The following is a 10,582-nucleotide window of genomic DNA, read 5'->3' on the forward strand; positions in this document are numbered from 1 at the left end:
TAAATAAATAAAATCTTTAAAAAAAAAAAAAAGAAAGAAATTTATCAATAAGGAATAGTAATTCTGGGCACCTGGGTGGCTCAGTCAGTTAAGCATCTGCCTTTGGCTCAGGTCATGATCTCAGGGCCCGGGATCGAGTCCCATTGGTCTCCCTGCTTAGCAAGGAGTCTACTTTCCCTCTTCCTCTGCACCCCCCCCCCCCCGTCCCCATTTGTGCACTCGCTCTCTCTCCCTCTCTCTTGGTCTCAAATAAATAAATAAGATCTTAAAAAAGTAAAAGAAAAATAGAAAAGTAATGCTACCTGAAAGTCTCTTCCTGTACCCAGTAACCTCAGAAATCCCCAGGGAGATGGTCATTAAATCAATTTACTACTCCTAAATCTTACAATGAGTGCTCAGGCATTGCAAGGCTCAGGTATTCAGGTATAGAACACCTATTAATTCTAAAATGCCTTCCTAAAAGAGTCACACTCTTATATTTAAAATATCATTTATAGCTAAGCCTTAGCTATCACATTATAACTAATTTGCATTGGCCTGTTTTATATGTAAGGGCTGTAGAAGGTTTTTCTGATGGCCAAATGGAAAAAAGCGCACTGCAAAATGATAAATATGAAGAGCATGGCCCTGGAAAGCAGGTCAGCCCACTCTAGGAAAGCTTAGCAAGATGAGAGGCAGAGAGGTAATCGCTGATGCTACCTTCCCCTCTCTTCACCAGGATGATGGCTTCATAAAGGCTAAGTGGATATGCCAAAAAGAGATGGGTACTTAGAACACACCCAGATGTTGTTAATATAGCTTTCAGCAAGACAAAAAATAAAGAAAAGTCATTTTTAGTTGAAGTGGCAAGGAGATTCATGTTTTCCAAGAGCCTATTATGCTAATCACTTCATATACAATTTCTGATGTCATTTTTCCTTAGTTCATCACAAATAATGAGAACCCTTCTGCATTAATAATTACTTGCAATTTCTAATAATTAACCTCTAACTGCATTTAATGTATTCATTATGTTATGGGGAAAAGGTGAGCACAAGATTGCCTTGAAGAATGGATCGGAAGGAAGTAACTGGAAAGAGTGTACTCACGAACACAGAATTCAAGCAATCCAGTTGTCTTAAATATTTGTGACCCATGAAACAATGAATGCTTTGATATCATACGTAGAGAGAAGTGTTTCTTCCTTTAAGCAATATGGTGCTGGCAGCAATTCTTAAAGACCTTACTATAAGCCACCAAATTTCTGCCTCCTTTTTCCAACAAAGAGAAAGAAAGCTCTGAGGTTTTACAGATGACCTCGTGATTTTTCTTCTGGTCTCAGCTGCAAACATAGCCAGGGGGAATATGAGTTTAGCTAACACAATTATACCTCCTTTATTATTCTCTGCTGAGGGATTCTGAAACTAAAGAATTTTTCCCTTATGGGATTCCCCAGAGAAAATAAGAGCTAGCCTGAAGGATAAAGGTTATATTACATTTCCTTTTGGTTATCCAGAGAAGATCTGTACCAGTCAGGGTCCAATAAGGAAAACAGAAATGACTAAGTGTTTTAAACAGAGAGAATTTAATTTGTGGAATTGGTGATAACAGCTGGGTGAAAAGAGGAGATGATGAGAAAACCAGAGATCAAAAAAATCAGGAAGCCACATGCCATCCCCTCCACCCCCCAGGATAAAAGAGGACGATGGGAACAACAGAACCCAAGGGCTAGGTCACCCAAGGCAAAAGAGGGCTAAGGTGGGCTTGTCCAGTTTGAGTTAGAGCAATGGAGGTGTTAAACCTGAGGCTGAAAGAAAGATAAAGAATTATCCTGACCACCCCCTTCTTCCTATCCCCCCAGTCTCTGGGGAAAACATGGTAGGGGTTCAGCATAGGAAGAGCAAGGCATGGATTTAAAGGCAAACAGGTCCAAATCAGCAAAAGGCCTTTGAAGGAGGAGAACTATCTCATCTCACCTACCAATCCCCTCCCCAGGATGAGAAGCAACTATAGGCTTGAAGAAGAAATACATGTAAGAATTGTTTGTGAACTTTTATTTGACACCTGCAACATCCCCTTCCTGGTAGAGATTCCACAAATCTCTGGGTGAGATAAGCAGGAGTAGGGAAGACGGGCCGCTCAAGGATGGGAAGCCAATGAAACTTCAGCTATTACCATAAATAGAACCTTGCATTTCCTCTAGACTGATGGAAAATTCAGATTATTCATGCATCTAAGACAACTAAAGACATATTCACTGAAGTGTCAGCAGTGGTTATCATGCCGTACTTTCTGAAATTTCTGCAATGAGTATATGTCACTTGTATTACTTCATACGGTCTTTAAAAATAAGGTGCTATAATCCCTTCTATCTAGCATACTTACTGCTTTCTGTTTTCCTGGTTGGACTTCAACTTACATAGACCCTTTCTAGGTGGCTAGCGTCAGATACTCCATCTCCAGACAGTTCCGCAAGGACCCAGGTTCAGAGCGCCTCTTTCTGTGAGCCAATTTAATTGTTCTGCTTTGTCAAAACCTGTTAGTCTTGCTCTGATTCTTGAGCTCTTCTGAAAATCACTGACCAAGATGGCTTTAACATTCCTCTCAGCATCACTAAACTTTAAGGAAATTTGCTCCTGATTATTTGCCCCTGACTTCCTTTTTCTTAGAGAATTTACTTTAGAGAATTCGTATTTGCAAATTCTTTCTCTGCTCCCTTTGAAACATGTATCAGTCTCCTAAAGGAGCCTCTTACCAGTGTTAGGACCCAAGAAACGTCTTTCTCAAGGACTTAGAAACCATCTTTCCTCAAAATCCCAGGACAGAGCTCACTATTTTCCAGTCTCAGTGGGAGGGTAGGAGCCTGACTTCAGAGGGTGCCTTGCTTCCAGCTGTAAACTACTGTCATGAAAATAGGAGGGAGCTTGCTTTTCCTCCGGGTAAAGCCAATTAGCAAACAGAGGTGGCAACAGTTTTCCCGTACCAGTTCTTAAAAACCTTCCAGAGAGAAATATCTAGGAACCCACTGTTGACACCTGCAATACTGTTGAGGTTACTATCTCTCCCCTAGTGTTATAGTCTTGCATGAAGTCTCCTGCTTGACTTTTTCCAGCGAATTCTTACTTTAACACCGCCCTGCTTCCTCTTCAATTAGTGCTATTCCCTAGTGGTTTTTTTTTTTAGCAAGGAGGAATAGGATTCTCAGTTGACTTATCTCCCTGGGAAGCTGAGGTCGATCACTGACTGTGTGCTCCAAAGGGTCTTGCCTAAAGCAAGTTGAACTTTGAACTTTGTAAATCAAGTTGTCTGCACTTCCAAAGGGCCTCCAGTTAAGAAAATTAAGAAAATGGAGTCTTGCTCTCCGAGTTCCTGTCTACCTCCTCGTGCCGCCCGGATGGCCTTCCAGAACCGCGACCCAGCTACCGCCAGCGTCGCAGCCGCCCGCAAAGGAGCCGAGCCCAGCGGGGGCGCCGCCCGTGGCCCCGTGGGCAAGAGGCTACAGCAGGAGCTGATGACCCTCATGATGTCCGGCGACAAAGGAATTTCTGCCTTCCCTGAATCAGACAACCTTTTCAAGTGGGTGGGGACCATCCATGGAGCAGCTGGCACAGTGTATGAAGACCTGCGGTATAAGCTCTCCCTGGAGTTCCCCAGTGGCTACCCCTACAACGCGCCCGCGGTGAAATTCCTCACACCCTGCTACCACCCCAGCGTGGACACCCAGGGGAACATCTGCCTGGACATCCTGAAGGACAAGTGGTCAGCCCTGTATGATGTCAGGACCATTCTGCTGTCCATCCAGAGCCTGCTAGGAGAACCAAACATTGATAGTCCTTTGAACACACACGCTGCCGAGCTCTGGAAAAACCCCACAGCCTTTAAGAAGTATCTGCAAGAAACCTCCTCAAAGCAGGTCTCCAGCCAAGATCCCTGACTGTCCAGCCTCTCTCCTTGTGTTGTCTTTTTATTTTCTCCTTAGCCAGTCTGTCTTTTTCTTCATTTCTATCTAGGACTGTGTATCTTAAGCTGTGGTGTCATTTTTGTTTTGTTTCTATTTTTTAAATTAAGTCTCTGGGGGCGCCTGGGTGGCTCAGTGGTTTAAGCTGCTGCCTTCGGCTCAGGTCATGATCTCAGGGTCCTGGGATCGAGTCCCACATCGGGCTCTCTGCTCAGCGGTGAGCCTGCTTCCCTCTCACTCTCTCTGTCTGCCTCTCTGCCTACTTATGATCTCTCTGTCAAATAAATAAATAAAATCTTTAAAAAAAAAAAAAGTTTAAAAAAATAAAATAAAATAAATTAAGTCTCTGGTTGAGCCCTCGTGATGAATATATTAAATAAATACATTGGATTTAAAAAAAAAAAGAAAAGAAAATTAAGAAAATGACGTTATGTTCCAGTCTGTCCTCTGTCCTCTCTTTTCTCTCTTCTCTCTCTACACACCATGCACACTTGTCCATCTCGTTTAAAAGAAAGTTGTATCCTTACATTTTTCGGAAAGAAACTCCAAGCCTGGGATAAATGACAAAAACCAGATCCCTCTACAGTGGAGGACTTGTCACCTGACAGCTGGGAGGGCTGTTGGTGGAAGGCCTCAGCTGCCATCTCCTTCCCTGACGCCTCTCTGCAGGGAGAGCCCTTGTCCAGCAGATGCCAGGAACCCTCACTCAATGACTGGCAGATGCAGGGGTATGAAAACCTGGGCATCTTCGCCCAACTCGGGACAAACCTTCAGCATATTTCCCAGCTCCGGAGCTCCCACAGAATTGACTAAGGCTGTCACTGGGCCGAGACCTTGCTCAGCTTCTCCCCCCTGCCCCATCCTACCTCCTGTCCCACTCTTTCTTCAGTGCTGATCCCAAGAATACTTCATACCATTCCGCCCACTAACCATCTCAGATCTGCTTCCCAGGAAGGAGAGCCTGCAGTGTGGTTGTGAAGAGACTCAAGTGAAGGGTACATGAGGTTCCTACAGACTCTCCTAAGTGGTGGCCTACAGAAAAGTAAAAATCGTGGTGACCATTCACTGAGCACCATGTTGGGCACTGTAATGCGTATTGTTCAATTTTCACAAAAGTTACAAGACGGGTGTTTCCTCCTTTACTTTCAGGTGAGAATACTGAAGCTCAGAGAGGTCACAGTGTTGGCCCAGCTCATCTTGCTAAGTGGCCATGATGGGCTTGGGCCTGTCATCCTGCCACTTCAGAGCCCACTACAACCTCAGGCCAGTTAAGGCAGCTTCTCAGCTGTGTGCCATCTATGGACTAGAAAGCTATGGCTTTAAGACATAAGAGTTTTAAGACAGAATATAGAAATGCCTGCGGGTGGGGAGAGTGTATTCGAGAACAGCCAGTGAAGAGCTCAGCGGCCTCCTCCCCAGCAATTCCAGGCTGTGCTCCCTGCTGAGAACAGAGGAAGGTTGTCAGGTCTATTAACCTCAGCAAATGTAAATGGGGACCCAGATGCTCTCATCTAAAATAAAATCCTCCCCAACAGATGGTCAGGTTTAACAAGTTGGTATTGAGACCGAAGCTTCCAAATAGCTCATCTGTACAAGAGCAGAATCAGATAGAACCAGAACACCAGCCAACCCATTTTCTGGGCCTCCGATACTGGTCCTGAGAATGACCAGCAGCTAAAAATTGCATGGCATCTCTCACCAGTGCAGCAGCCACGTGGCAGAGACTATTTTATTACTGGATCAAAGGAGGCCTGATTTGGTGACCAGGAGACTGTCTCATGTGGGATAGTCCTGAAGGAAGAAATGATCAATCCCTTTGGACAATGTTTATTGAGCAAGTGTCATGTGCCAAGCACCGACTCTGTGTCTAGAGGTGCCAGGTGATGAAAAGGCAGTGCTTTCCATGAAGAAGTGAAGATAGGGATGCCTGGGTGACTCAGTCGGTTAAGCATCTTCCTTTGGCTCCAGTCATGATCTCAGGGTTCTGGAATAGAGTCCTGTGTTGGGCTCCCTGCTTTGTGGGGAGCCTGTTTCTCCTTCTTCTCTGCCTGCTGCTCCCCTTGTTTGTGTTCTCTCTTTCTCTCTCGTCAAATAAATAAATAAAATCCTTAAAGAAGAAGAAGAAGAAGAGAGGACAAATAGTCTAAAAAGGGGGCAAGTTCCATTCATGTGATTAAAAGATGCACTGGAGTTGAACAATGGGGTCAATAAGAGATCAGAGAGGACATCTCCTAGGCAGCTATTCTCAGTCTAGGTCCATTTCCCAGAAGAGGAAGCTGAGAAATTGAGACTTGAATGAAGAGTAGAAGTTAGCCAGGAAGTGTTTGAAAAGGAAGAAGTCATTATAGGCAAAGGGGATTGATTTGCCAAGGCCCAAAAAGGACTAGCATATCCGAAGCAACCTGGGTTCATCTGGGACAAAGTTTTTGAATATTCTTTGAAGAAAGTGAAATGCTATAATACCATAATGTTTTATCTAATATACTTTATGAAGCATGACAAATCCGTGTAACACTTACTCGTTCACATTAATTTATTGAGGGTCTACTAAACCAGGTACTACCCGAGGTCCTGTGTGGTTATGGTCACCGGTAACAGCTGCCCCCTCATTAACCAGGTTTGTACTGGGTGCTCACTAACATGCCAGAAACCCTAACTATTAGGACAGAGTCTTGGTTCCCATGGGCTGGGACATCTGGGTCACCTGGGAGCTTTTAAAATTGTCAGTGCAAAGGACCACACCCTACCAATTAAACCCGAATTTCTGGGGGAGAGGCCAGCCCTGGGATTTTTAAAATCCCAGACAATCCCAATGTGCAACCAAGTTACAGAACCAACGGACGAGTGCAGTAGTTGTCAGAGTTAAGTACGCATTAAAGTCACGGAAGACTAACTCAGTAGGCCTAGGGTGAGGCTCAAGAATCTGCGTTTCCAGCAAGTTCTCAGGTGATACTGGTGCTGCTGGCTCAGGGAACAGACTTTGAGAATCAGCATGTGAGCATATGAACATTTACTTGCAGTGATTTATCTCACCAATCAAAGATACCTCCTTAGGGGACCACACATGAATTACACATTAAGGATACCTCTCTACTCCAGCGACGGATTCACGTTTTTAATGCACTTTCTTCCAGGAAAGGGATGAGGACAAGAACTTAAAAAAGGACTGCCGATTGTTACATTAAACCTTCTTTGCTCGGCGAGTTTCCACAAAGGGAAACACTATGATGAGACCTTGAAAACGGGGCTCTACTTGTTTGGGGAGCACGGTGGGAAGGTTAAGAGCAAGTGGTCCAGAGGCACGTGAGCCCAGAGCACATCTCTGCAACCTACCAGCTTCGTGTTCTCCAACAAGTTACACGTACTTCCTGTATCTCAATTTCTTCTTAAACTATGCAGGTTGAAAATTCCAATTAAGTGCTTAGAACAGAACCTGCCACATGGCAAGATTATGTAAGCATTAGGTATCTGGAAATCAGCCCACTGTTCTTCTTGGTTAACTTCTAAGGTTGCAAGCTACAAACATCCTCCTTTCTTTATTTATGCCCCATGTTTCAGTTATCTACCACATCTTCCAAAGACTGTACCAATGGGATAGCATATCCTACAAAGAGACAAAACCCATTATGAATACCAGGTTACAAATACTAACAAGCTTCTTGTAGGTTCAGTAGTAGATCAAGATCTACTCTCAAGGAACTTAATGCTTAATGGAAAAGAGAAGGCACGTCTGCAAATAACTATATCCCAAAGCAGACTTTATAAAGATGTTCAGAAAGATGAAAGTTAAGGTCTGTGGGCCAGACAGAAGAGAGCAGACATCCAGTTGTAAAGGTAATGACCCACAGCTCTGACTTCAAGGAGAAAAATGACAACTGATTTGGGTCCTGAAGGATGAGTAAGAGTTCCATAGACAGAGATGGTGAGAAGGGTACTCCAACGAGAAGGAATGACATCAGGAAAAGAATTGAGGCAAAAATATAGACGTTAGTATAGTTCAGACAAACAGGGAGCACGTGCATTAAGAGCTGGAATCCGTGTCACTGTGTGTCTTCTCCCCCTACAGCCTGCAGAACCAGCCTTGCCTCAGTTCCTACTCTGACACGTGAATAAGGTCCTTTAATAAGAAGATATTAATGCATGGCAGTGGCTAAATTTCCATTCCTGCAATTAAAAGTCAAAGGAACAAGCTATACATATTTTATACATACATATGCATATATAAATGACATTTTGATATATTCAAATATATATAAATTATATATGTTTATATATATTATATATATGTATATATATGTCTAATTGAATATTCCAATATTCTATAAGTCAGCCTCAAGGTGTTTAATTTTTGTAAATGGATTCTGGTACTTTTCAAAAGCAACTGTTCATTGGTTTTCACCGTTCGTGATTGTATATTTAACATCTTGACAGAAAACATTGAGGCTGATTGAATCCAGTCATAGGCTTTATCATTATTGGACTTCTAGAAATTCTCACACGGTGGGGTGAGACTTTCCCATGCACTACTTTTCCTGGTACTACCCACCCCGACGGCATTGCCAGACTGTGTGAAAGAAAGAGGGGTTAGAATATCAAGAGACTTTCCTAACTCTGCTGGGAATCTGGACCAGGGGTGTTTCACAGAGCCTCACAACAGGCCACTATTTGTGGCGGAGCTGGTGGGAGGGGGTGGCCAGAAAAAGCTCCGGTAAACATAGAGAAGAGCAGGGAATTACATATCCAGTCCTGACCAAAAATCAGGGTCTCCCACACTGTTATTTCTGATTCTTCCTATTCTCCTCCTCCTCTCTCTCTTCTGTCTCTCATGACCTGCACGTTGTCACTTCTGCTTTATTCTAAGTGTTAAAAGAGAGTCCCTAAGTCCAGCCCACACTCAGGGTAAGAGGAGTTACGCTCAAATTCTTGAAAGGAGGATCAAAGAATTTGAGGACACGTTAAAACAGCCACATCAAGTTTGTCGGCTTAGATATTTCATAGAAATGGAATCATACGGCATGTTATGTTTTCCGTCTAGCTTCGTTCACTTGGCATGATGTTCTGAGGTTCATCATATTGTTGCAAATGTCAGCGATTTCTAGCTTTTTATTATTGAGTAGCATTCCGTTATGCAAATATGCCACCCTTTATTTCTCCATTTGCCAAAATGTGCGTGTGTTTTCCAGCACATTTTAGGAGACACATGTTTTGAGTTTGTTCTGTATTTTTTTTAATCTGCTAAAACTTTTGAAATGCACGTTGTCAAATATTAGCTAGGATAAAAAAAAAAAGACTTTATGTGTTATGTAACAAACAATAAAATGTAGGGACACCTGGGTGGCTCAGTCCATTCGGTGTCTGCCTTTGGCTCAGGTCATGATCCCGGGGTCCTGGGATAGAGTGTGTACAGACCCCCTGTTCAGTGGGGATCCTGCTTCTCCCTCTGGCTCTGCTGCTCCCCCTGCTTGTGCTCTGTATCTCTCTTTCTCAAAAGAATAAATAAAATCTTTAAAAAAAAAATGTATGGAACATAACTTTACTGTGAGGGCAAGCACGTCAGTTTTCCTATTGTGATGTGGGCAACATGACTGATGTTGGGCAACAAGATGACAAGCAACATCACCTAATCAAATCTGTAGGTTTTTGATTACATACTGATCACATGCAGAGTTTGCCTCAAGTAATACAGTTTTCTAGCTTACATTCAACAAAATGAATTGATGTAAAAAGGAGAGTTTGGGGGGTATACATTTTCTTTTTTTATTATTAAGATTTTATTTATTTGAGAGAGAGCATGAAGGGGAGTGCAAAGGGAGAGGGAGAAGCAGACTCCCCGATGAGCAGGGGGCCCAACTCAGGGCTCCATCCCAGGACCCCGAGATCAAGACCTGAGCCGAAGGCAGATGCTTAACAGACTGAGCTATCCAGGCACTCCAAGGTACACACTTTCATAGTATGCAGGGTTGGGAGTAACTCAGATCGTGTTAGACGATTTAGTTCTATCACTAAATATCTGGAGTTTTGCTGAATGAATGGACTTTCTTTGCAAACCAAATACCTACCCAGAATTTACCTTTAACATCATCTCTCTAAGGAACTTAAAACATGAAGCTTTTCACAAGGAACCTGGATGGAGTTTGCAAGGTCGTTTTCTATGTAGGAAATACTTTCCTTCTCCCTTGCATCTGCCAGAGAAAGGAATTGACTATTCCAAGGCCTTCATGGATCTGTAAAAGCTGAATCTCATACCTAGGCTTAGACTCCCTTCCCTGTGATCTTGGTCAGTCAGCGGTGGCCACCTAAACTCTACCGCAGTATCACTCTAACAGTGCGAGTGACAGTGCAAGGACTCCGTCCTGGTCTCGGGAGAACAGTCCTAGACTGGCTCCTAGTGATCTTTGTATCTCCTCCTGGAATTGAGCATGGGTCAAAACTTAGCAGCTGCCAAATAAATAAATGATGATCTTAGCAGTTCTATTCATAAGGCATACATCACAAAGACGAATCACTTACTAGTCCCAAATGTCATGCAGAAAACTTGGAAAAGTTACCCTCATGCATTTTTAAATAGGCAGCCTCCAGACCATGACACTCAGACTCAATGAGAGGAAAGGCTGCAAACCTGATGGCCCGTCTGATAGAGGACAC

General features: G+C 43.4%; 1 protein-coding gene across 1 annotated transcript; it reads left to right on the forward strand.

Annotated features, from left to right (window-relative positions):
* Positions 1–3,336: 3,336 nt before the first annotated feature.
* LOC123940500 (ubiquitin-conjugating enzyme E2 C-like) lies at positions 3,337–4,006 on the forward strand. The gene has a single exon (XM_046003355.1). It carries the CDS (start codon positions 3,374–3,376, stop codon positions 3,911–3,913), a length of 540 nt encoding a protein of 179 aa, XP_045859311.1. The 5' UTR covers positions 3,337–3,373; the 3' UTR covers positions 3,914–4,006.
* The last annotated feature ends 6,576 nt before the right edge of the window (positions 4,007–10,582 follow it).

The sequence above is a fragment of the Meles meles genome, chromosome 4 (assembly GCF_922984935.1).
Source record: "Meles meles chromosome 4, mMelMel3.1 paternal haplotype, whole genome shotgun sequence".
Classification (NCBI taxonomy): Eukaryota; Metazoa; Chordata; class Mammalia; order Carnivora; family Mustelidae; genus Meles; species Meles meles.

What these genes read in the sequence shown, in the direction of transcription:
- LOC123940500 (XM_046003355.1), top strand. Translation starts at nt 3,374, where the DNA reads ATGGCCTTCCAGAACCGCGACCCAGCTACCGCCAGCGTCGCAGCCGCC.